We start from the raw sequence: 26804 nt of genomic DNA on the forward strand, positions 1-26804 counted from the left end.
ATTATTATTATTTGTTGCATTTATATAGCACTGTTTCCCTGCAAGGAGCTCAAGCTGGGGCACACAACTCTTCCCCTCCTCGTTTTACCCTCCCAATAACCCTGTGAGGTGGGCAAGGCTGAGAGACAGTGACTGGCCCCGAAGGTCACACTTGGTGAACTCACGACTGAGGGGGAGGATTCGAACTCTGTTCTGCCAGGTCCTAATCTGAAACCCTAACCATTGCTCCACACTGTCTATACCAGGAATGCTTCTGAATGCCAGTTGCTTGGAAATAGCAGGAGGGGAGAGGGCTGCTCTTGGGAACGGGATGCTGGGCTGAACGGGGCCCCGCTTTGGCTTGTTCCAGCAGCCAAGCTCTTCTAATGTTCCTCTGCCCCTCCTGTTATCATTTATGTCACATATAACCCCTGCAACAAATACCAACAACCTCAGATATGCAGATGACACAACCTTGATGGCGGAAAGTGAGGAGGAATTCAAGAACCTTTTAATGAGGGTGAAAGAGGAGAGCGCAAAATATGGTCTGAAGCTCAACATCAAAAAACCGAAGATCATGGCCACTGGGCTCATCACCTCCTGGCAAATAGAAGGGGAAGAAATGGAGGCAGTGAGAGATTTTACTTTCTTGGGCTCCATGATCACTGCAGATGGTGACAGCAGTCACGAAATTAAAAGACGCCTGCTTCTTGGGAGAAAAGCAATGACAAACCTAGACAGCATCTTAAAAAATAGAGACATCACCTTGCCAACAAAGGTCCGTATAGTTAAAATTCTGGTTTTCCCAGTAGTGATGTATGGAAGTGAGAGCTGGACCATCAAGAAGGCTGATCGCCAAAGAAATGATGCTTTTGAATTATGGTGCTGGAGGAGACTCTTGAGAGTCCCATGGACTGCAAGAAGATCAAACCTCTCCATTCCGAAGAAAGTCAGCCCTGAGTGCTCACTGGAATGACAGATCGTGAAGCTGAGGCTCCAAGACTTTGGCCACCTCCTGAGAAGAGAAGACTCCCTGGAAAAGACCCTGATGCTGGGAAAGATGGAGGGCGCAAGGAGAAGGGGATGACAGAGGACGAGATGGCTGGACAGTGTTCTCAAAGCTACCAGCATGAGTTTGACCAAACTGCGGGAGGCAGTGGAAGACAGGAGGGCCTGGCGTGCTCTGGTCCAGGGGGTCATGAAGAGTCGGACACGACTAAACGACTAAACAACAAGCCCTGCATTAGCTACGTTATGATTTATTTGCTAATGAATTGTGCAAAGAAAGGGTGCACTATATCGCAGTGATTTCGTTTTACTGCTTCTAATTGTTCTCTTATATGCTCTAATCTGCCATCATTCCTTCTGATGAGGATCAAGCAACAACTATTGCTAATGTTGCTGATGATAGTAAATCCTGGATGTTCTGAGGTCTTGGCAATGCGTCCCAACACATCCCAGTGCTGCTGGGTGTGTCTGGCTGATCTCATCCCTCGGAAATGCCTGCTTGGCTTTTAATGTTAGTGCAGCTCCCAAGCGCTGTGAGGTTTAAGGTGCCCTGAGCTGAAATCAATTGTCTGTTTGGCTGTGCGCTTTTGACTGTATAGAGTCGAATCCCAGAATTGTAGAGTTGAGACCATGAGGGTCTTCCAGTCCAACCCCCTGCAATGTAGGAATCTATTGCCCAGTGTGAGACTCGAATCCATGACCCTGAGATTAAGACTCTACCGACTGAGCCATGAATTAAACATATTTGTGATCATTTCCCCCAATCCATTAAGGCTTAGGGCAGAGACGGAGGGAGCGGTCCATTTCCACGCGCGTCAGTCTCACAGAAGTTCATTCATTAAACTCTGCTCTCTGCCATTTTTCACTACTGTAAAAAAAACAATTTGGACAGCAATGCAGATGTCACATTCATCACAGTGCCCACATTTCTAAGCCTCTTTTACACCTTTTCAATGATAAATGGCAGGGGGGTTGCAGTAGATGTTCCCCGGGCTCCGTTCCAAATCTACAATTCCACGATTCTGTGATTTTTTGGGGGTACATTATTTGAACTGAGATCTCTCTTGGAAGATTTGGAGAAGGGTGAATTCTGAAGAGTGATCATGTTCCATTCTGGGAGGGGTGAATTGGGTCACAATATGGACCGAACAAACTTCTCTTCCATTGCTGGCTCGGGGGCCCGGGGGCCAACTCCCTGGGGCCCTGGGTGCCTGAGCACCCACAAAATTCCCCACGAAGGGGCCGAGCACCCACAAATTTTGGTATGCCAGGGCCACACACACTGCATGGCAATAATAATAATAATAATAATAATAATAATAATAATAATAATAATAATTTATTTATACCCCGCCCATCCAGCTGGGTTTCCCTAGCCACTCTGGGCGGCTTCCCACAAAGTATTAAAATACAATAGTCTATTAAACATTAAAAACTTACCTAAGCAGGGCTGCCTTCAGATGCCTTCTAAAAGCCTGGTAGTTGTTGTTCTCTTTGACATCTGATGGGAGGGCGTTCCACAGGGCTGGTGCCATTACCGAGAAGGCCCTCTGCCTGGATCCCTGTAACCTCACTTCTCGCAAGGAGGGAACCGCCAGAAGGCCCTCAGCACTGGATCTCAGTGTCCGGGCTGAACGACGGGGGTGGAGACGCTCCTTCAGGTCTACTGGACCTTTGAGGCCATTTAGGGCTTTCAAGGTCAGCACCAACACTTTGAATTGTGCCCGGAAACGTACTGGGAGCCAATGTAGGTCTTTCAAGATTAGTGTTATGTGGTCTTGACGGCCGCTCCCAGTCCCCAGTCTAGCTGCCACATTCTGGATTAGTTGTAGTTTCCTGTCACCTTCAAAGGTAGCCCCACATAGAGCGCATTGCAGTAGTCAAGCGAGAGAAAACCAGAGCATGGCCCTGGGCACCCACTGTCGCAGGGCCAAGTTGGCACTCCTTCTTGGGAGTGGGGGAAAGTTTGCTGTTTAAACTAGGGGGCCCATGTTCAGAATCTTGAGCCTTAAAAATGCACGCCAGCCACCCATGCCAGGGGAACAAGCCGTTGTTCCTTATCTATCCCAGCTTTTCTCTAAGGACGTGAAGGTGGTAGACGTGGGTTTCTCGCATTTTATCCTCGCAACGACCCAGAGAGGTAGGTTTCCTTGGGTGCCAGTCGCTGCCTCTCAGCCTAACCTACTTCTCAAGGTTGTTGTGCAGATTAAATGAAGGGGGCAGGGGAACCATATATGCCACCTTGGAGAAGAAGATGGGGTAAAAATTTAAACAATCAGTCAAAACTTCCTGACAGTAATTGACTATGCAGAATTAGATAAATTAACAGGAAGGATTCGAAACCTGTGGGATCAGAGATTCTTAGAGGACAGGAGTAAATATTTGAATTATTTGAAAAGCAATTGTAATAAACAGATTACGCTAGTAGGACAGCAAGAAGTTCTGTAAGGAGGACGTTGTGAAATATTGCAAGGAAGACTTTGAAAAAAATTATTAGTTAAGGACAATTAAAAGTAATAGAGAAATTAAGAAATGCAGAACAAGTGATAAAGATCGGGAAATCTTCAGAGGTCGCTGATGGAAGTCTAAAATATTGTATAAGATAAGAAGTTATGTTAAATGACTGTTGGAATTGATATGTTAAAAAAATTATATATATGTACAGTGGTGTCCCGCAAGACGAATGCCTCGCAAGACGGAAAACCCGCTAGACGAAAGGGTTTTCCGTTTTGGAGGTGCTTCGCAAAACAAATTTCCTATGTGCTTGCTTCGCAAGACGAAAATGTCTTGCGAGTTCCTGCGGGGTTTTTTTCCTCCCCCCCCTTTTTCCCAAGCCGCTAAACCGCTTATCAGCTGATGGCTAAGCCGCTTAACAGCTGATCGCTAAGCCGCTTATCAGCTGATCGTTAAGCCGCTTATCGGCTGATCTTTAAGCCGCTTAACAGCTGATCGCTAAGCCGCTTATCAGCTGATCCGTTAAGCCCGCTAAGCCGCTAATAGCGCTAATCCGCTAAACCGCTAATGGGCTTGCTTCACAAGACGAAAAAACCCGCAAGACGAAGAGACTCGCGGAACGGATTCTTTTCGTCTTGCGAGGCACCACTGTATATAAAAAAGAAAACTTCATGATGGTATGAGCTGTTTGACAGTGGAACGGTCTCCCTCGGGAGATTGTACACTCTCCTTCCTTGGAGGTTATTAAGCAGAGCTTGGCTGGCCATCTGTCATGGATGCTGTCATGGATTCCTGCATTGCTGGGGGTGGGACTAGATCAGGCTTCCTCAACCTCGGCCCTCCAGATGTTTTTGGCCTACAACTCCCATGATCCCTAGCTAGCAGGGGAAACTCAGCCAGAGGGGCAGGGTATAAATAAAAAAAATATTATTATATTATTATAAATAGTCCAGAATTTTGGGAGATGCAGTTTGTTAAGGGCACTGAGAGGTTCTTGGTTTTTTGGGGGGGACCCTGTATTCTCCCTCCCAGAGTTAGAATTCCCAGAATTCCCAGGGAAGAGGGGCTGGTCGTTAAACCACTGTGGGAACTGGGAGGGGAATGGCGTGTGTGTGTGTGTGTGTGTGTGTGTGTGTGTGTGTGTCTCCAAACAACTCTCAGCCCCCTAAGCCAGGCTTCCTCAACCCCGGCCCTCCAGATGTTTTGAGACTACAACTCCCAGCATCCCTGACCACCGGTCCCTCTAGCTAGGGATCATGGGAGTTGTAGGCCAATAACATCTGGAGGGCTGAGGCTGAGGAAGCCTGGACTAGATGACTCCATGAGGTCCAGAGCAGCGATGGATCAGGCAGTGCAGTTGCGTAGCCTGTCCCTACATGGCCGGCCTTCACCTCCCTGCCCCTTTTGCCTCCTCAGCTCTTCCTGCAGATCGGCAACGCAGTGGCCAACCAGTTCTGGGCGGCCAACGTCCCCCCCAGCGAGGCAGTCCACCCCAGGAGCGACAGCCAGGAGAGGCGCCGCTTCCTCGTGGCCAAGTACAGGGAAGGAAAATACCGGCGCTACCACCCGCTCTTTGGCAACCAGGAGGAGCTCAACAAGGTGGATATTCCGATTATTATTATTATTAGAACTATTATTAGAATTATTTATTTATTTACTGAATTTGTATATTGCACAGAAGAATACAGAAGGATAACACACAATACATAATAACAAACAAAAGCAAAAGCAAAAAATCCCCACCTCCCACAACACATTTTAAAGGGCACCAGATGTCAATCCTCCAAATAAGAATAAGAATTTTTTTTATATATTTGCACTCTGCCCAACTGGGTCACCCCAACCAGTCTGGGTAACTTCCAGCACATAAAAAAACATACAGTCATACCTCGGGTTACAGACGCTTCAGGTTGCGTTTCTTTGGGTTACGGACACGCTGAAACCCGGAAGTACTGGAACAGGTTACTTCTGGGTTTGGGGGGTCGTGCATGTGCAGAAGTGTTAAATTGCACTCTGCTCATGCGCAGAAGTGCCGAATTGCAACCCGCGCGTGCGCAGACACGCCGCTGTGGTTTGCGAACGCTGCGGGTTGCGAACGTACATCCCGCACGGATCACGTTTGCAACCCGAGCATCCACTGTAGTACAGTCATACCTTGGTTCTCGAACGCCTCGTGACTTGGAACATTTTGACTTCCGAACGCCACAAACCCGGAAGCGAGTGTTCTGGTTTGTGAACAATTTTTGGAACCCGAACGTCCGACGGGGCTTCCGATTGGCTGCAGGTGCTTCCTGCAGCCAATCGGAAGCCGCGCTTTGGTTTCTGAACGTTTTGGAAGTCAAGCGGACTACTGGAACGGATTCTGTGGGACTTCCAAGGTACGGCTGTATGTATGGCCTGGTTAAAAAGGAACGTTTTTGCCTGGCACCTAAGGGTGTAGAACAGGGGTCAGCAAACTTTTTTTAGGAGGGGGCTGGTTCGCCGGCCCTCAGACCTTGTGGCGGGCCGGACTGTGCGCACGCACGGGGCAGAGGGGGGCTTCTCTCTCCCCCCCTCTCCCCCCCAGCCACTCCCCTCCCCCTGCTTTCCTACCTCCTCCACCGCTCTGCCTGCGGTTGGGTGGTGGCGATGGCGGTGAAGCCTCTCTTTTCCGGGTCAGCTATCTCAGACGCCAGGTGTGGGGCCAGCAGGCGTGCCAAGCTCCAGCTGAAGCCCCGCGACACGCCCCGTCAAGATGCCCACAGCGTGTACATAAATATTTATGTATGCAACTACGGCGGCAAGGTTATTGATTGCCAAAAATTGGAAAAGCAGCAGCGTCCCAACTAAAACAGACTGGTTCTATAAAATGATGGAATACTTCCATAATGCCGAACTAACAGGGAGGATAAGAGGAGATAGATAGATAAACCTGGTTCGCCTTAGCCAATGGCCATGGCAACATAAAACAAGCAATATATACAAATAAAAAGAGAGCAATGGGTAAAAAGGGCAGTCAAATGAGCAATGTTATGGTTCAGATAGTGGCCCTTAATCTCATTGCACCCTCGATAAAGTTAGCAACCTTTGCTGTTGTCTGATCATTTTGCTCTGTGTAAGAGGAGATCTGGTACAAAAAGTGAATAAGGAGTGGGCTATCTTTAAGGAATCCATCAAAATCTATGTGAAAAAGTAGAATTTCTGACAGATACTGAGTGAATCCAGGAAATGATTAGAGTGAAAGGAGAGTAAAGTTAAGATAGAAGGTGAGATTAAAGAAATAAAGAAATGTGTTTAAGCTAGTTGGAAAAATAAAGTAGCGTAACAAGAATGGCTGGAAGTCAAGTCACTTTGTGGGTGTCCGTGTGGGGTAGGTGTGTAAGTATGTTGGTACGTATAGTATAGGTAGGTATTATGTAGAGTAATGTTTTATGTTATGAAAATAAGGTAGTGTGTTGTGTACGTGTATTGTGTACAGTGGTACCTCGGGTTACAGACGCTTCAGGTTACAGACTCCGCTTACTCAGAAATAGTACCTCGGGTTAAGAACTTTGCTTCAGGATGAGAACAGAAATCAGGTGGCGGTGGCGCGGCAGCAGCAAGAAGCCCCATTAGCTAAAGTGGTGCTTCAGGTTAAGAGCAGTTTCAGGTTAAGAACGGACCTCCGGAACGAAGTATGTACTTAACCTGAGGTACCACTGTAATAATAATAAAAAGAGGCTGGCGGGGAGGCGGCGAGTCTGGGCTGCGCCTCAGCGCAGGGGCAGCGAGACTTTGGATTGGCAGGCACCAATCAAAGCAAGCTCCCTTTCTCTGCAGGGTAGGGAGAAGCCAGGAGGAGGGAGGGAGGAGGTGCCGCCGAGGTGTGTGTGTGTGTGTGTGTGGGAAGCCACCCCCCAAAAATTGCAAAAAAATGGCGTAGCCCGAATGATCATGCCGATCCAAGTGGCGATTCCAGGACCATCTATGGGCCGGATCCAGAGGGCAATTGGGCCTGATCCGGCCCACGGGCCTTCGTTTGCTGATCCCTAGTGTAGAAGGACGGCACCAGTCGAGCCACCCTGGGGAGAGCATCCCACAAACGGAGCCATCACAGAAAAGGCCCTGTTCTCGTGTTGCCACCTTCTGGACCTCAGGGAGAAGGCACACGAGAAGGGCCTCTGAAGATGATATCCGGGTCGGTTCATATGGCAAGAGGTGGTCCTGAGCTGTTTAAGGCCAGTTCCTGGATAGGGAGGGCGAGGGTTAAGAAGCCGGGTCCCCCAGGCCTGTGCATCTTAGACCGGCAGGTGGGCAGATGCTGTCATCTGGATAGCAGAAGGGTGGGGTGTGGAACTGCCTCCGTTTATGGCTTGCATCTCCTGCGCCAGATCCGGCTCTGGGCGAGACGCCCAGAACGGTGTCCAAGCAACAAGGAAATTTGTGCATAGCTTGTACGAGCTGGGCGAAGAGCAATGAATTGCAGTGTTGTGTCTCGTGGTGCAGAGAGCCTCTGGGCGTGTGCAGAGTGCCGTTCCCTCATCTCCAAAGCTGAGTTTAAACATCTTCTTTTAAAAGAACAACAGCAAGGAAATCCCTACCATTTCTCCCATGGTTATTAGTACAGTGGTACCTCGGGTTAAGTACTTAATTTGTTCCGGAGGTCCGTTCTTAACCTGAAACTGTTCTTAACCTGAAGCACCACTTTAGCTAATGGGGTCTCCTGCTGCTGCCGTGCCGCCAGAGCATGATTTCTGTTCTCATCCTGAAGCAAAGTTCTTAACCTGAGGTACTATTTCTGGGTTAGCGGAGTCTGTAACCTGAAGCATATGTAACCTGAAGCGTCTGTAACCCGAGGTACCACTGTATTAGTATTTTTAGTAGTAGTATCGCTATTCTTTCTTCTGCAATTGGTTCCCCATTCCCAGAGCAGGGGATAAATGCGTCAATTTTCCCCATAAACCTATCTGTGCAGTTGGTGAGTGCCAGTCCTCAGGGCCTTGATTTGAGCATTTTTTAAAAGGGGGCCATATTTCAACAAAACCGCCTGCGTCAGAGGCATCGTTCAGAGCATGTCGGGGGTTGGACTAGATGAGCCTCAGGGGTCCCTTCCAACACTGTGATTCTCTGCTTCTGAGTGTATGAGGCCGCTTCCTGTGTTCCTGCTGCGAGGGTGTGCGCTGAGCCATTTTATGGCTGTGGAAAACCGGCGCCTCTCCCCTATTTATTTTTTTCTTCGGAAATGTCCTGGCCCCAGAGAGCTGTGAGGAAGCTGTGAAGGAATGCGCGAAAGAAGCTGGAATCGTTTGAACATCCCTTGCAAGCTCAGTCGCTTGACCTGCTGGGATTTTTATACACTTATTATTATTATTATTATTGTACCCTGCTTTGGATTTCCCACTTATGGGCTTAGTGAGCAAGACTTCCGGGACATTTGCTTTTGTGCTCTGGCGATGACTGACCTTTTTTTTATTGCAAATGAGTTCGAACGGAATTGCTTAGTTCAGTGAGAAGGCAAGGAAGAGGCAACCTGAAATGTGTAGAATTAGGCACGGCGTGGGCAAAATCTTATTATATGCCAAGGGCATCTTTAGATCAATTTATTCTTTATTACCGCTTTGGAGCTGCGCTGTGTCTTTTGGACTTTAGTCCTTCTGGGCTGGGACACTGGATGCTTTCAACATTGGATTCTTTGCCTTCCTCCTTTTTGTGACGATCCCACTTCCCCACTTAATACAGTGGTACCTTGGTTCTCAAACCTAATCCATTCCGGAATCTGTTCCAAAACCAAAGCGTTCCAAAACCAAGGCGCGCTTTCCCATAGAAAGTCATGCAAAATGGATTAATCCAGACTTTTAAAAACAACCCCTAAAACAGTAATTTAACATGAATTTTACTATCTAATGAGACCATTGATCCATAAAATGAAAGCAATAATCAATGTACTGCAGTCACACAATCAATAAGTAGCTGAACTGGGTTCCACACAGCCACAAAAACAAAACAAAAAGAGATGCAAAAACAAAATCGCAAAATAAATAGTGAAAACAGACAGACCTCAGCATAACACTCAAATCGGAAGCGTAACACTCAAAACGGAGTATGTTCGGCTTCCGGAAAAAGTTCACAAACCGGAAAACTTACTTCTGGGTTTGCAGTGTTTGGGTTCTAAGTTGTTTGAGAACCAAGGTACCACTGTAAAGGTAAAGGTGACCATTAGGTCCAGTCACGGACGACTCTGGGGTTGCGGCGCTCCTCTCGCTTTACTGGCCGAGGGAGCCAGTATACAGCTTCCAGGTCATGTGGCCAGCATGACTAAGCCGCTTCTGGCGAACCAGAGCAGCGCACGGAAACGCCGTTTACCTTCCTGCTGGAGCGGTACCTATTTATCTACTTGCACTTTGAGGTGCTTTCAAACTGCTAGGTTGGCAGGAGCAGGGACCGAGCAATGGGAGCTCACCGTGTCACGGGGATCTGAACCGCCAACCTTCCGATCGGCAAGCCCTAGGCTCTGTGGTTTAACCCACAGCACCACCCGCATCCCGTAACCACTGTAAATCAATGCAAATATAAATGAGCTTGGGGATGAGGCACGCCCCCTCCCCTCAGCTGTTGCGGCGGAAGAGTCGCCCTTCGCTTTTAAAAAATGTGAGCTTGGGAGCAGTCCAGAGCTGCGTTCCATGCACTGTTTTTGCAGCTTGTGTGTTGTTTCCCCATGTGGCGCTGGGGGAAGGGAGGCCCGTGACTCTCCCCCCTCCCTCCATCCCTCCTCCCGTCTGCGCTCCGCAGAGCCAAGTTAGTGGGATCTGACCTTGCGGGATCAGATTGCAGCACTTTCTCCCTCCCTCCCTCCCGGGGCTTCTCTACTTCTCATTTGCAGCAAAGCCTAGTCCCCACCCTCCTGGCCAGGGACTCTGGAATGCCACCCGTGGGGTGCCTTGCCTCCTTCCGATAGATAAAAGGCCGTTGCCTTCTCTCAGCCTGAAAACTTCCTTTGTGCAGCCAGCTCCCCTTTGCCGCTGTCTCCCTCGGACGGGTCCTGCCGTCTCAGCCAACGCTGCTTTGAGGATGGTTTGCGGGCACCTGCCTGGGCAGAGGTTCGGACGTCCCCCTCTCCTCCTTCCCTTCCTCCTCTCTCCTCTCTCTCAGGTGCGCCTAACTCTCTCCCCTTGTCGTCCCCCCCCCACAGGCTCTGTGCGCAGCCGTGACCACCAGTGACCTGGCGGAGACGCTCTCCCTCTTGTTCTGCGGCGCCGAGGTCAACTGCTACACGGGCGACCCCGGCTACCCCTCGCCCATCGCCTTAGCGGAGCAGGCCGGCCGGAGGCTTCAGGTGGAGTTTCTGCTGCACAACAAGACCTCCGGTGAGGAGGGGAAAGGGGCAGAGGAATTTGGCCAGAGGGGCTGGAGCGGAGGGCGCCTGCAAGTTGGAGTGCGGGTGTTGCAAGCCGAACAGCGAGTGCCTGGGGAAATGAGGCAGGAGGAAGCAAGGGCGCTGTGTCGTCCCGAGTTTTCTGGGCTGGCTCCTGAACCTATTTCTCTCCCCGGTGCATTTGGAAGCACCAGCCATCAGATGTGAGGTGCAAGCAGCAGGTGTCCGCTGCTTCAGTATCCCATAGCCAGGTCAGATTCTAGCCTAGGATCAGGGCCTTGCCGAGCCAGGCAGAGGCCCCGGCCAGGTAGATAATGTGCCCCCCCTTTTTTTTACCCTGGGGATAACTGAAGTCTTATAAATAAGTATATAAATAATTTTCACAAAAGTTATGCTGACAAATAATTTTATTTCAAGGCTTGAACCGCATCTGCATATAAAGACAAAATGGAAAATATAGATGTACAATAGTGCTTTTAAAAAATATGCTGACCGAGGCCCGCTTTGGAATCAGAGGCCTGGGCCAAGTGGCCCATATGCCCCCCCCCCCATCTGGGCCTGCCTAGGATGGTCTGCTCTGACTGGCAGCAGCTCTTGGGGGCGTTGGGCATTGCAAGGAGGTTGGACTAGAGGACCTTTAGGGTGCCCTCCAACTTTATATTTCTATGATTCTGTAACTCTGCAGAGGTCTGTGTCCAGCTTTCCGAAGTTGTGAAGTGGGAAAGCAGGGAGGACGTTGACCAGGAAAGACAATCATTTGGGGGGGGGGCACCCGGTTGAACCTGTAAAGGGTCTAGACCAGCAGTTCCTAAACTTTATCGAACCACCGCCTCCTTGGGGGTCCCTTCCCAGTGACTGCCACCTGACCTTATCAAAAAAACATCATTCAGAATAGCAGTTTGCCCCACCCCCTAAGGAAGACAATAACAAAATAACGTTGAAACTAGTAACAATGATTTGCACATTTATTTTTGCTTGGGGAACTGTAGTACCTGAGCAGGAGACTTCGGACCAGCAGTTCAGCTCTGCGCTTCGGAATTGGGAAGGAGGGGCATGGATATTGGGTGTGGTGTTCCGGCATATCTTCCATCCATGGTCCTTGCCCCCCCACCCCCAAATGGAAGAACAAGGCAGGGGAGCTTTATCTGCAAAGAGAATCCTGCAAAACCACACTCCTTTGCACCCTCTCTTGCGGTTTTTGGGAAATGAACCGTTCTCCCCCCCCCCTTTTTTTTGGGGAACCTGAAAACAGACCTGAAAATGTGTCGGAGGCATAAAGCGGAATACCTCAGATTTTGCTGGTGTTTAAGGTAAAAACAACAACCAGCAGGAATCAAATGTGGCTTCTAGATCAGAAGCATCGCTGCCTCCGATTTGTGAAGGCAGAATATCACCCTTTGGGCTAGCAGCCCCTGAGGCTACCCCATGAATTTGTCTTGGCCTTTTTTAAAGCCACCCAGATTGGAGGCCATCCCTGTGGCAGGGAGTTCCACAGTTGAACCACCTGCTGCCTGAATAAGTCCTTCCTTTTCTCTGCCCTAAATCTTCCAACATCCAGCTTTATGGCATGCCCGCAAGTGTTACGAGAGAGGGAGCAAAACCTTTTCTCTCTCTGCTTTCTCCACACTAGGCTTCATATTATAACTTTCTATCAAGTCGCCTCCTCCTCGCCTTTTCTCTGCGCTGGAAAGTCCCAAACGCTGCAACCTTTCCTTGTAGGGAAGTTGGTCCACCCCTCTTGATATTTTCGGGGTCATAGAATAATAGAATTGTAGAGTTGGAAGGGACCTCTAGAGGCATCTAGTCCAGCCCCCGGCAATGCAGGAAGCATCCCTGTTCCGTACCTTCTCCAGTCCTCAATACCAGATATTGTAAGAAATGGGGGGTCTGTTCTGGGAAGTGGAGAAGAAGCTTTGCTGGGAATCCAGACTGCGCAGGCCTTGGAACAAAAGCCCCTCTGCCCCACCGCCAGGACGACAAAAAAACAAGCCCAAATTTCCAGCTCCCCCCGCCGTAAGTTCTTATTTCGCTACCTACCCAGAACGATGCTTCTCTGACTCACTGCTTTTGGCAAGCTCAGCACAGCCCTGCGCTGACCCTTCCCCGCTCCCCTTCCGCCTCGGCCAAATTTCTCCCCACACCCTTTTCGGTTTTTGGAAAGCCCACGGAGCGAATTACTGGCAGGAAGGGCCAAAAGGCTTGTCTCTGAAGATGGATGAGCCGGTGACTGAGCGGCTTGAAAAACAAAAGGCGGGTGGGCTGGAAAAACAGACAGGCTTGCTGAGCGTGCGTTGCAAAGCTTTGATGGGTCTTTCCCCGCCCCCCCGGCACATCTGGTTTGCATCGATTCTCTGGCCCCCACGCCCCTTGGCTGTTTGGCTTGGCGGCTCGGGCCCCTGAAGCAGTCAAGAGCAGGGGCAACCGAGTTGGGGGGAGTAGGAGGTGTCCTGTGCTCTTTGTGTTTTTTACAGGAAGGGAGGAAAGGAAGGCAGAATCACAGAATCGTGGAGTTGGAAGGGACCCCAGGGGTCATCCAGTCCAACCCCCTGCAATGCAGGAATCAAGCATCCATGACAGACAGCCGTCCAAGCTCTGCTTGAAAACCTCCAAGGAAGGAGAGTCCATCGCCTCCCAAGGGATATTGTTCCACTGTCAAATAATAACAATAACAATAACAATATGATAATAATTTATTATTTATATCCCGCCCATCTGGCTGAGTTTCCCCAGCCACTCTGGGCGGCTCCCAGTGTTAAAAACATGCCATGTTTAAGTTGATCAGGTCCAACATGGTTTAAACTAAAATTTGAAGCAAGCTTGCATTTTTAAACTATTCACGCTTAAGAAAGGCAGTCTGTGGATGTTGTGGCCAATTTTAAACACAATTTTAAAAACACCCCTTAAACATTTCTAAAATGACAGAGACACAAGGAACAGACTCACATACACTTAACGGTATCATATGTGGTCCCACCACATATGATAAAATGTTCCTTCTTTTTCTTTATAACAGACCCTTGATCATCTTGGTGCCTTCCCCTGCAGGCTTCCCAGCTTGTCTGATGGTAGGGGTGATGGAGGGACATGAATGGTGCTGTCATAGAATCATAGAATCGTTGAGTTGGAAGGGACCCCGAGGGTCATCTAGTCCAACCCCCGAAATGCAGAGATCACAGCTAAATAATCAGTGACAGGTGGCCACCCAATCTCTGCTTAAAAACCTTCAAGGAAGGAGAGCCCACCAGCTCCCGAGGGAGCCCAGTGTTGAATGGCTCTTGCCGTCCGAAAGTTCTTCCTGACGTTTTGCTGAAATCTCTTTTGTCGTCATTTGAGTTCAGGCAGGCTTTCTACATCTTCCATGGGGCAGCCCTTTGGAGATGTGACTCCATCTCCTCTTCTCCAGGCCAAGCGCTCCCTGCCCTGTGACTCCAGCCTGCCACTCACCCTGTTTCTCTCTTGCCTTGGCAGAGACCCCTCAGCTGGACATGGGCACCAACATTGAGAAGCACTACTCCATCATCCTGCCTTCTGTTGCTCACAACGGCTTCCTCTACAAGGCACCCTCCATGGCCAAGCTGGTCCACGAACAGAAATCACGGGAAGGTGAGGCAAGGCGGGGGGGGGGCACCGAGGCAGGTTTCTAATAATAATAATAATAATAATAATAATAATAATAATTTATTTATACCCCACCCATCTGGCTACGTTTCCCCAGCCACTCTGGGCAGCTCCCAATCGAGTGTTAAAAGCAATACAGCATTAAATATTAAAAACTCCCCTAAACAGGGCTGCCTTCAGATGTCTTTTAAAGAGAAGATAGCTGCTTATTTCCTTGACATCTGGTGGGAGGGCGTTCCACAGGGCGGGTGCCACTACCGAGAAGGCCCTCTGGCTGGTTCCCTGTAACTTGGCTTCTCGCAGCAAGGGAACCGCCAGAAGGCCCTCGGAGCTGGACCTCAGTGTCCGGGCAAAACGATGTGGGCGGAGACGCTCCTTCAGGAATACTGGGCAGAGGCTGATGGCCGGCAGAAAAGCCGTCAACTCTCCTCCCCGCACTGCCACCGCTTGAAAACGCAACCCTGAAACGTGGAGCAGAGATCGAAATCACTGACTTCACTCTCTCATGGACCCCCCAAGATTGGCTGCACAAAAAGCAGCGGCAATTTGTTGTTGGCAAAGGACAGCTGGACATAGAAAGGGCCCCATTACCTTCAGTAGCTTAGGGCCTCATCAAACCTCAATCCGGCCCTGCCTTTTTGAGCAAGTTGCTAGACCTCATGGTTCTTGCAGCGTTTCTGAATGCGCAGGGGGGTGGGCTGCTGATAACCTGCCGAAATCTCTCAAGACGGGATGGCAGCTTAAGTGATAAGGGTCGAGCCTTAGTCAAGTGGACCCGCCGGAAAAAAATTAATGGGCGTGACCGACTTAGGTCCATTGATTTTGGTGTGTTTACTCGTTAGGCTCTGAAGGCAGGGCACATGTTTTGGCACCTCCATAGCAGAAAAGTACTGTATTTTTCACTCTAGGACGCACGTTTTCCCCTCCAAAAATGAAGGGGAAATGTGTGTGCGTCCTATGGAGCGAATGCAGGCTCCTTGACTTCAGCGATAGCAACGGGAAACCTCCGAAGCACAGAGGGAGCACTCCCTCCGCGCTCCGAAGGCTTCGCGTTGCTTTCGCTGAAGCCTGGAGAGCGAGAGGCGTCAGTGTGCAGCAACTCCCGCTGCACTCCCCGGGCTTCAGGCAGCTATCCCCAAGCCTTTGGAGCGCGCCTCCAGCCCTGCAAGCTCCGGGAGCGGCAGCAAGGCTGCGCGCAACCTTGCCGCCGCTCCTGGACCTGTTCTGGGGGCTGGGGTCGGGGGAAGCTCGGGGTTCCCCCGCCCCAGCCCTGCGGCTAAAAACGAAGCCAAGACAGCGAGCGGGATCCATCCAAATGCCGCGTGCAGCCTCTCCCGGCTGGATAGGTTGTGCGCGGCTGAAGAGGAAGCCAAGACAGCCAGTGGGATGGGTCCCGCTTGCTGTCTTGGCTTCTTTGCTCTTTGGGGCTGGCAGGGGGGGGGATAATTTTTTTAAATTCCCCCCCCTAAAAACTAGGTGCACCCTATGGTCCGGTGCGCCCTATGGAGCAAAAAATACGGTATTTTAATACAGTGGTGCCCCGCAAGACGAATGCCTCGCAAGACGGAAAACCCGCTAGACGAAAGGGTTTTCCATTTTTGAGTTGCTTCGCAGGACGAATTTCCCTATGGGCTTGCTTTGCAAGACGAAAATGTCTTGCGAGTCTTGAGATTTTTTTTCCGCTTCCCCCCCCTTTATCTAAGCCGCTAAGCCTTTAATAGCCTTTTAGCAGCTAATCCGCTAAGCTGATAAGCCTTTAATAGCCGCTAAACCGCTAATAGCGCTAATCCGTTAAGCCGCTAATAGGGTTGCTTCGCAAGACGAAAAAACCGCTAGACGAAGACACTCGCGGAACGGATTAATTTCGTCTTGCGAGGCACCACTGTATTGTGTTGGAAGCCACCCATAAGGGACCGTTCCTTGCATTGCCTCGAAGTGTGCTCCAGCGATGGGTCTTGTTCTCTCCCTGAGCTGAGCTATGCCTCTCCCTTTCTCCGCTTTTTTGGCTAACGCTTGACTCCTTCCCCACTTAGAGTTCAGCCGCCGCTGGTGCCGGCTCCACGAGGGCATCTTCAGCTACTACGACAACAACACCAGCACCGTGCCGAACGGAGAGATCCGGATGCAGGAGGTGGCCTGCCTGGTGAATAACCCCCCAGAGGCCCACGGGTGAGCAAGGCTGCCCCCTTTGTGCACAGGGGGTTAGGGGGACCCCCAGCGTAGGATGCTTGGTTCATCACCCTGCTGAGGAAGTGGGGTCCTAAGGAATGAAACTGACCGTAATTATTATTACCATTATAATCATCCGTTTTATTTATGCCCCACCTTTTCCCCCCAATGGGCTTCTGCCAAGCGACACAGATAAAATGCAAAAGGTCGAAAGCATATAAAGGATTGTAGCTAAGAAGCAATTAAACTGTAACGGAACGGAATCCATATAAAAATGATCCCTTGAAATGCAGGTAGTTGTGGGAATGTTCAGGGATGCAGGAGAGGATATTTTTTATTATTATAGCCTTTCCAACTTCTGTTAACAAGTTTCATAATTTAGCAGAGTAACATCCCCCTTTTTAAACTTGCAGTGGATGCGTTTGCTCAGGCTCGCTAAAGCCTCTATAATAACTGTTCTGGTATTTCCCCCTTATTCCCTCATAAAAGATAAGACACTACACAGTCTTCTATAAAAGTATAAAAAGGTTTACTCATGCATCATTCTGTTCACAATTGGATCCCAGAAGGCAGACTTAGATTAGAAAAGTAACATATACCTGGAAACTATCTCATAAGAAGACAGTCCCTTTATCCTGTCTTGGCTGGAAGACAAGAGAGCATCTTTGGCTAATCAGATGTTGCTTCTTCGATGCATGTAATCAAAGAGAGAGAGATGGCTGCCCTGCCCTGTGCTTTTGTCGTTACCTGCACAGGTGAGGCCACGCCCACCTCTAGTCACATGCAGAGGAAGTCTGTCCCAGCCCAGAAGGAAACTGGAAGTTTAGCTGCTGGCTGGACAAACATTCCTCCTCACGTGCAAACATGTTCACTCTAGGAATGTTGTACTTGACTGCTCTTGTGTTTCACATCCCACAGTAGTAAAACGACGTCACCATTAAAAAAAACCCTTGGCAAACTATGTTTCCCAGGACTTTGGGGGGAAGTCACGTGCATCAAATGTGGGCTGGATCCTTCTCCAATTAAGTGGAGGGCATCCGTCCTGATTAATTTTCAGAATTTGCCGGGGCCAAGAAACAAGTCAAGGCATCGGCCCATATTACTAAAGCCAGAATCCTCTTCTCACAGTGGCTGACCAGGCGCCTATTGTGTGAAGCCTGCAAGCAGGATCCGAACTCAGGACCAACTCTCCCCTCTGGTGGTTTCCAGCAACTGGGACCCAGAAGCATTCCTGCTCCTGACTGTGGAGTAGTCATCGCTATCCCTGTCCTCCTGCAAGAATTTGTCCAATCCTCTTTTAAAGCCATCTAGGTCTGGTGGCCATTCCTGCCTCCTGTGGCAGGGAGTTCCGCAGTATAACTCTGTGCTGCGTGAAAAAGGAAAATTTATTTGTCTCGAATCTTCCCCGCGTTCAGCTTCCTCGGATGCCGCCCAGTTCTAGCATTGCACGAGAGGGAGAAGGACTTTCCCCAATTCACCTCCTCCTCTCCCTGACGTTTCCTCCCTGTCTTTTGCCGTAGGTTCGCCTGCACTTTTGAGGTCTATATAGAAGCGGAGAGGCTCTACCTATTTGGGCTGGACTGTCCTGAGGCCATCCGGGAGTGGGTCAAATGCATTGGAAAGGTGAGAGCATCCGGCAGGTACTTCTCCAGCTCTGGGAGACTCGAATCCTGACTTGTGGGGGCTTGGCATCTTCTGGGGTTGGGCTAGAAAGCACCCCTCTGCAATGCTCCCTTCCTGCGCCGCAATGTGGGTCTTGCAGAGTGAATTCCACCCCCCTGCCAGCTGTGCGGTTGGTTCTGTTGCATTTCCATTGCCAATTAATTTTGTTTGTCTTTCAAAAAAAAGTTAACCAATTCACATGAAATTTAATACAATGGTGCCTTGGTTCTCAAACTTAGTCTGTTCTGGAAGTCCATTCCAAAACCAAAGCGTTCCAAAACCAAGGTGAGCTTTCCCATAGAAAGGAATGCGGTCCAGACTTTTAAAAACAACCCCTAAAACAGCAATTTAACATGAATTTTACTATCTAACAAGACCACTGATCCATAAAATGAAAGCAGTAATCAATATACTGCAGTCACACCATCAGTCAATCAATCAATCAATTGGTAGCTGAACTGAGTTCCACACAGTCATAAAAACAAAACGCAAGGAGTCACAAAAACGTAAAATAAAAAGCAAAAGCAGACAGATCAACGTAACACTCAAAATGAAAGTGTGGCACTCAGATCGGAAGTGTATCTAACGAGACCATTGACCCGTAAAATGAAAGCAATAATCAATGTACTGTACTATAAAATAAATCAGACAGTAGATGATAAAAAATAAAATAAAATAAATCTTACCTGCACTGATGATAGTTATTGTTTGGATGAGGGGCTTTTATCCATTTCTGCAGTCAATCAATCAGTAGCTGAAGTGGGTTCCACACAGTCACAGAAAGAAATTAACCGAAAAAGCCACAAAAGCGCAAAATAAATAGCAAAAACAAAAGTGCCAAACTTAATCCGTTCTGGAAGTCCATTTGACTTCCAAAATGTTTGAAAACCAAGCGCAGCTTCTGATTGGTGCAAGTGCCCCGGAAACGACAGCCGACAGCCGCATCGGACGTTTGGCTTGCGAAAACGGTTTAAAAACTGGAACACTTACTTCCAGGTTTTTGGCGTTTGGGAACCAAGGCGTTTGAGAACCAAGGTACCACTGTACTAGTTTAAAAGTTGACTTCCCAGGCCCCTTCTATGATATTTCTCTTCCCATATCATTAATTCCCACCCCCCTTCCTCATTTTTCATTGGCTGCACATACAGTCATACCTGGGTTACAGACGCTTCAGGTTGCATTTTTTAGGGTTACAGATGTGCTGGGTTTCGGCGGGCACACATGCGCAGAAGCGCTAAATCACGCTTTGTGCAGAAGCGCCGAATCGCAACCCACACATGCGCATGTACAGACACACTGCTGCAGGTTGTGAATTTGCATCCCGCACGGATCATGTTTGCAACCCGAGCGTCCACTGTATTCCAGTTCCTGCTTCGTTTGACTATCACCTGTTCCCAAAACGTGGTGTTCTTTTTCACTTTGCCTGCCGGTTGCGTTTCCTTCCAGTCCTTCGTCCCCCCGGGTGCCGACGGCTTGCTTTCCCACGACTTTGAGCGCCTCGGGCGGCTGCAGTATAAAGGCGGCCTGAACCTGGAGCGGGCCAAGGAGGGCTGGTTTGCGCTGGCGCAGGGCACCCTCTACGCCTACCTGGAAGGCAGCGAGAAGGAGGAGGCCGTGCACCTGAGGAAGCTGCAGGAGCTCTGTGAGTACCTGGGGGCAGGGGGGCAGGGAAATGCCAGGGTGCCAGACTTTCCCAGGGATCCCAGCAGAACCCCCTCCTCTTGGGCAGAACAAATCCTCAAAGCAGTTCACCATCTCCACCCAGTCGTCCTTTCCCCTAATATACCTCGCTGGGTGCTCTCAAGCAGGAGTTATCTGTGCCCCACATGTGCCCACCGAACTGCATTAATGGCAGACAGTTTCCAGATTTGTAAGAACCCAGTTATTCACTCTGGAACTCCCTGCCTATTGATACCACACAGGTGCCTTCGCTGTCCCCTTTTGGGCTGAAAGCATTTTCCGCTTGGGGTTTCAACCCTGATGCCCCGTTTAATCTCTTTGCTGTTGTTCTTTTCACTTTTTGAAAGTCTTAAACAATGGGTAGGTAACCTAAGTCCCGGGAGCCGGATGCAGCCCAATCGCCTTCTAAATCCGGCCCGTGGACGGTCTGGGAATCAGCATGTTTTTACATGGGTAGAATGTGTCCTTTTATTTAAAATACATCTCTGGGTTATTTGTGGGGCATAGGAATTTCTTCATTTCCCCCCTCAAAATATAGTCCGCCCCCCCCCCAAGATCTGAGGGACAGTGGACTAGCCCCCTGCTGAAAATAATAATAATAATAATAATAATAATAATAATAATAATAAATTTTATTTGTATCCCGCTCTCCCCAGCCAAAGCCAGGCTCAGAGCGGCTAACATCATATAAATAAGACAATATGCATAATACAATATACAATATGCAAATAAAATAACATTCAACATTCAGTAAAATAATATAAAATAATATTAAATATCAGCATTTCAAAATGAAACAGAAATCCACTCAACAATTACAATAAGTAATTTCTAAACTCCAATCAATAAAACAACAGCAAACCACAGTGCACAACATAATACAATACAAAATAAGAAGCAGAGACTGGAGGGTGGGGCAAGGCAGGTGGAGGGGGGCCTTGCCTGATGGAGTCTCCCCCCTCACCAAAAAGTTTGCTGACCCCTGTCTTAAATGATTCTTGATTTTTCTAATGGGGAGCAGGGGTCCCCCCCTCCCTCGCCAAACAAAGCCCACTGACTTGCCAACCCTCTAAACCGGCTTTCCCCTAACTGAGGCCTTCAATATATTTTGGACCGCAACTGCCATCACCCACCGCGTCCGACACAGCAGTGCCGCCATCTTCCTAAGGCATCGGGCAGCTGTGCTGGCGCTGGGAGTTGTAGTCCAAGACATCTGGCGGGCACCAGGTTGGCAAGGAATGCACCGAGGGAGGAACAAACTCTTTAATGTCCAAAGCACACTTACATGTTGGGAAAAAGCACGTCATATTATTATTATTATTATTATTATTATTATTATTACCCCACCCACCTGGCTGGGTTCCCCGCCACTCTGAGCGGCTGCCAACAGAATATTAAAAACACAATAAAACATCACACATTAAAAGCTTCCCTAAACAGGGCTGCCTTCAGATGTCTTCTAAAAGTCAGATAGCTGTTCTACAGGGCAGGTGCCACTACCGAGAAGGCCCTCTGCCTGGTTCCCTGTAACTATGCTTCTCACAGGGAGGGAACCACCAGAAGGCCCTTGGAGCTGGACCTCTGTGTCCGGGCAGAAAGATGTGGGTGGAGACATTCCTTCAGGTATACTGGACCGAGGCCATTTAGGGCTTTCAATGTCAGCACCAACACTTTGAATTGTGCTCGGAAACATAGTGGGAGCCAATGTAGGTCCTTCAGGACCGGTGTTACATGGTTTTGGTAGCCACTCCCAGTCTAGCTGCCGTCCTACGACTCTTGGTGCGCACCTGGTGAGGCAGTTGCCCCAAGAGAGACCTCTGCTTGCGTATCTTCCCCCACCTGAGCTGCGGGCAAACAGGTGAAGGATGGGTTTGTATGTTACCTGCTCCTGCTCCTCTTGCTTCCATTCTCTCCTTGTCCTGGGAGACAGCAGAGCAGCAGGAGGAAGAGATGCGGCCACTTTTTTACGATACGATAATCTTTATTGTCATTGTCCCATACAGAACAACAAAATTGAAAAAATCTACATCAGACATTCAGAAACCAACAAGCATTCTATCCCAGCCTGGTTAAGCCCCTAAAAACTCTGATACCCCATAATTAAATACAATATACTCCCACAGAGACTCCTTACACTGCGTTTAAAACCAAAATCGCATTTGGGTATGTTTCTCAAGCGGCTAGTCCTAGTCTTTATAACCCTGTACCTTCTTCCAGAAGGCAGAAGCTGAAAGAGATCATTTCCGGGATGCGCACTATCCTGCGCTATCTCTGCAGCTTTCTTATGACACCTGGAAGTGTAGAATTGATCCAAGGTGGGAAGAGTGCACCCAATTCTTCTCTCCGCAGTCTTTACAACCCTGGACAGCATTGTTTTTTCCCTGGCTGTGCAGCTCCCAAACCAGACACACAGACCATAAGTTAATACACTCTCCACAGTACAATGGACTCTTGACTCTCCACCAGCCTGACCTCTCTCTTCCTCTTGCACCTGTTATTTGCTCTGCAGCCCTGCAGCATCGCCCGCCTCTGACCCTCTTCCCCTGGCTGTCACAGGTTCCTCCACAACACCGAGCCCCACATCTTCCAGGCCAGTCTCCTTGCCCACTTCTCCCGATGCCCATGTGGCAGTCTTCTTGCCAGTCTCTGACACACTCAAACCAACAGCAGGTTGCATCCCTAAACATTAATGCCGGTTTTTGCCTTACAGCCATCCAGGGAGACAATGAAGTTCTCGTGCTGGTGGAGAGGAGAAGGTAAATGGGGTTTTGGGGGGGGGGGGAGATGGGACGGAACCTTGAAAAGCAAGCCTTATATTACCAGATCTTCTACAGTGGTGCCTCGCAAGACGAAAATAATCCGTTCCGTGAGTCTCTTCGTCTAGCGGTTTTTTCGTCTTGCGAAGCAACCCTATTAGCGGATTAGCGCTATTAGCGGTTTAGCGGTTTAGCGGCTATTAAAGGCTTAGCGGCTTAGCGGCTAAAAGGCTATTAGCGGCTTAGCGGCTTAGAAAAAGGGGGGAAAGCGGAAAAAATCGCAAGACTCGCAAGACTTTTTCGTTTTGCGAAGCAAGCCCATAGGGAAATTCGTCTTGCGAAGCGCATCGAAAAACGGAAAACCCTTTCGTCTAGCGGGTTTTTTGACTTGCGAGGCATTCTTCTTGCGGGGCACCACTGTATTCCTCCACTCCCTACGTTATTTACTTTTACACATTCGTTGTAATAATAATAATAATAATAATAATAATAATAATAATAATAAATTTTATTTATACCCCACCCTCCCCAGCCAAGACTGGGCTCAGGGCGGCTAACAACCGATATAAAAACCAATATAAAAACAAATTGATTGAAATACAACTTATAAACACGATTAAAATACAACATTAAAACATTAAAATGCAGCCTCATTTCAATGGAAACTCAAATCAAAAAACTTTTTTGGGGATGAAAACGTCAAGTCTTCACCAAGGCCAACCAAAAAGCCAGGGAAGTCCCCAAATAGGCGTTCTATCACAGAAGGAGAAAGGAAAGAGGGGGAGGGGATCAAGTTGATTCCAAGTCAAAGGCCAGGCAGAAGAACTCTGTCGTACAGGCCCTGCAGAAAGAAATCAGATCCCGCAGGGCCCTGGTCTCATGAGACAGAGCGTTCCACCAAGTTGGGGCCAGTGTTGAAAAGGCCCTGGCTCTGGTTGAGGCTAATCTAACTTCCTTAGGGCCCAGGACCTCTAGGGTGTTGCTATTTATGGACCTTAAGGTCCTCCACTGGGCATACCAGGAGAGGTGGTCCCGTAGGTACGAGAGTCCTAAGCCATGTTTTGCATCCAGCCCTGCCAATCCAGGCGACTTCCAAAGTACTCCCAAACAGCTGATGATTCCTTTGCAGCCTAGCAGATTATGCCAGGTATTAAAGAAATAAAACAGAAACGAATAAAAGACCTGCAGAGATCACATGCTCCAGCCCAGTGGCAGAGTTTGGGCTGTCAAATTTCAGCAGCGCCCTGGGCAGTGCTAGAATTCGGGACACGGTGGGATCGTGCCTCTCGCGCCCCCTTAAAAATGAAGGGAATCTTTTTATACGCCACAGTGGCTGCAAGAGTTCTTATCGCAGCAAAATGGAAGAGTATTGAAATGTACATGAATGGATCCAAAAGCTGACAGTAATATGAAATTGAAATAAGGAATAGACGGGAGGTCCGGTCTATAGTGTTAAGACCAACTTATGTTTTATTGTTTGTTAAGAAAATTTTGTGTTTGTTGTTATTCCTGTGTATAACTCTGCACAGTGGTACCTCTGGATGCGAACGGGATCTGTTCCGGAGCCCCGTTCACATCCTGAAGTGAACGCAACCCGCGTCTGCACATGTGCGGGTTGCGATTTGCTGCTTCCATGCATGCGCGTGATGTAATTTTGAGCGCATGCGCAAGCGGCGAAACCCGGAAGTAATGTGCTATGTTACTTCTGGGTCGCAGCAGAGCGCAACCCAAAAATATTCACCCCGAAGCTACTTCAACCCGAGGTATGACTGTATCTGTGTTTTCTCTTTTTTTCTTTTCTTGCTGTATCAATAATAATAATAATAATAATAATAATAATAATAATAATAATGTCTCTGCCCATTCCCGTGTCTTTCACACCCGGTTTCTGTCTCCCCCAGGACGCTCTACATCCAAGGCGAGAGGAAACTGGACTTCATGGGTTGGGTCAACGCCATCCAAAAGGCAGCTGGAAGCTCGGGAGACACCTTGTCTGAACAACAGCTCACAGACACAGACGTCCCCATCATTGTGGACCGATGCATCGATTATATCACGCAGTGCGGTACGTTGGGTTTGTGGGCAGAGCAAACAGTCATGAATCCTTCTAGGTGACCTTGGGCCAGTCACTCTCTCTCAGCCTTTGAGGGTCAAATTGGAGTGTGTTGGGGAGAGAACTGCGGGTTCCACCGTGAGCTCCTTGCTGGCCACATGACCCGGAAAGCTGTCTGCGGACAAACGCCGGCTCCCTCGGCCTGAAAGCGAGATGGGCTCCACAACCCCGCCCCCTCCTTCGGTAATCCTCATTAGCCCAATGGTTGCCATTAATTTGATTTGAACTGATTTTATAATGAATTGGTTTTAGAATGCTGTATTATTTTACTGACGTTAGCCACTCTGCGCCCGGCTAAACAACTATGGGGTTTGACTCGTGCCGGATTTACGTATATGCTAAACAAGCTATAGCTTAGGGCCCCACTCTCTTGCCCCCCCCCCCCCCCAAATTAGAGAAAAAACAAACTGGATGTACATTTCCAAAATAGAAGATAAAAAACAAATAAAATAAAACCTACATACAGCAACAGTGTTTTGTGTTGTGTAGGCTCCTAGGTTGTAAGTCTTGGGCCCCGCCTGCTAGCCTGCTCCCTAAAATATCCCTGGTTTGTTCCTTTCTATATATAGGGTGCCTACATTCTTCATGCACTGGTTGTAACAGTCACTTTGATAAAATACATATTTTGTTATGTGCAAATGGCTTTAGATACCTATAAGGTCCTTAAATTACCATCTAGCATATATTCAACACAAAAAGCAGTGACCATTTGTTGTTGGCAAAGGACAGCTGGACATAGAAAGGGCCCCATTACCTTCAGGAGCTTAGGGCCTCATCAAACCTCAATCCGGCCCTGCCTTTTTGAGCAAGTTGCGAGACCTCATGGTTCCTGCAGCCTTTCCGAAAGTGCATGGGAGTGGGCTGCTGATAACCTGGCGAAATCTCGCAAGACGGGATGGCAGTTTAAGTGATAAGGGTTGAGCGTTAGTTGAGTGGACCCGCCGAAAAAAATTAATGGGCGTGACCGACTCTGCTCCCGGCTTTGGCTGGGGAGGGTGGGATATAAATTATTATTATTATTATTATTATTATTATTATTATTATTATTATTCCTCGAGGGCTGACCTCGGAAGGAATCTATCGGAAGAGCGGACAGAACTCCAAGACGACGGGCCTCTTGGAAATGCTCCGCAAGGACGCCCGCAGGGTCCGGCTCAAGGAAGGGGAACACCAGGTGGACGACGTGGCCAACACCCTCAAGAGATTCTTCCGGGACGTGGAAGATGGGCTCTTCACCAATGATTCCTCCCCAGCCTGGCTGAAGGCAACAGGTAAAGGTTGGTGCACGACGGCCTTCTCTCCCAGATTCAGCCTTGGCCGGCGGACCTCCGAGGAAGGCGCCTGCCCCTTGAACCTTGTTGACATCAACACGGCAGCAACAGAAGCGCCGCTCCATTGTTAAACTGCGGAACCTCCTGCCACAGGAGACAGTGACTGCCACCAACTTGGGCAGCTTTTATTTTTTATATATATACATTTTTATTAGATTTTTAACATACCATTTTCAACAATACTTAAACACACTTTAACATCTTATACAGTTTTTTTTTACTTCCATCAATCGCATCTGAAAATTTTCCAATCTATTCACTTAATATACATTTCTTACATTCACTATTACATTTAAATCTCATAACTAATATCTCCATTCTTTTTCTACTTTGCAATATTTCGTATATTTCTTGTAGTCCTACTAATTTGTTGATTACATTTGCTCTTCAAATAGTTCGTATATTTCTTCCAATCTTCTGTGAATCTCTGGTCCCGCAGGTTTCGAATCCTTCCTGTCATTTTTTTCAATTCTGCGTAGTCCATTAATTTTATCTGCCATTCTTCTTTTGTCAGAATTTCTTCTTGCTTCCATTTCTGGGCTAACAATACTCTTGCCGCTGTTGTTGCGTATAAAAACAATTTAACATCTTGTCTATTAATATCCTTACCTATAATGAACTTGGGCAGCTTTTAGAGAGGACTGGGCAAATCCACGGAGGGAGATGGCTCGGTTGGTTAGAGCGCGGTGCTGATAACGCCAAGG

At 48.6% G+C, this 26804-nt stretch overlaps 1 protein-coding gene across 8 annotated transcripts in view; it reads left to right on the top strand.

Moving 5' to 3' along the window:
* ARAP1 (ArfGAP with RhoGAP domain, ankyrin repeat and PH domain 1) overlaps window positions 1–26804 on the top strand; it is a 149993-nt gene that overhangs the window by 92355 nt on the left and 30834 nt on the right. For all 8 annotated transcript variants that reach the window (XR_013985098.1, XM_081001768.1, XM_081001764.1 and 5 more), the window contains 9 exons: window positions 4858–5040; window positions 10589–10763; window positions 14240–14374; window positions 16423–16558; window positions 18079–18181; window positions 19667–19862; window positions 22611–22656; window positions 24558–24721; window positions 25828–26040. Coding sequence is in view for 7 of the 8 variants with exons in the window: in XM_081001768.1 (XP_080857894.1) it covers window positions 4858–5040; window positions 10589–10763; window positions 14240–14374; window positions 16423–16558; window positions 18079–18181; window positions 19667–19862; window positions 22611–22656; window positions 24558–24721; window positions 25828–26040 (1351 nt within the window). In the remaining variant the exon portion in view is untranslated. The remainder of the gene's footprint in view (window positions 1–4857; window positions 5041–10588; window positions 10764–14239; window positions 14375–16422; window positions 16559–18078; window positions 18182–19666; window positions 19863–22610; window positions 22657–24557; window positions 24722–25827; window positions 26041–26804) is intronic.

Source organism: Podarcis pityusensis, assembly GCF_964106645.2.
Source record: "Podarcis pityusensis genome assembly, chromosome: 4".
Classification (NCBI taxonomy): domain Eukaryota; kingdom Metazoa; phylum Chordata; class Lepidosauria; order Squamata; family Lacertidae; genus Podarcis; species Podarcis pityusensis.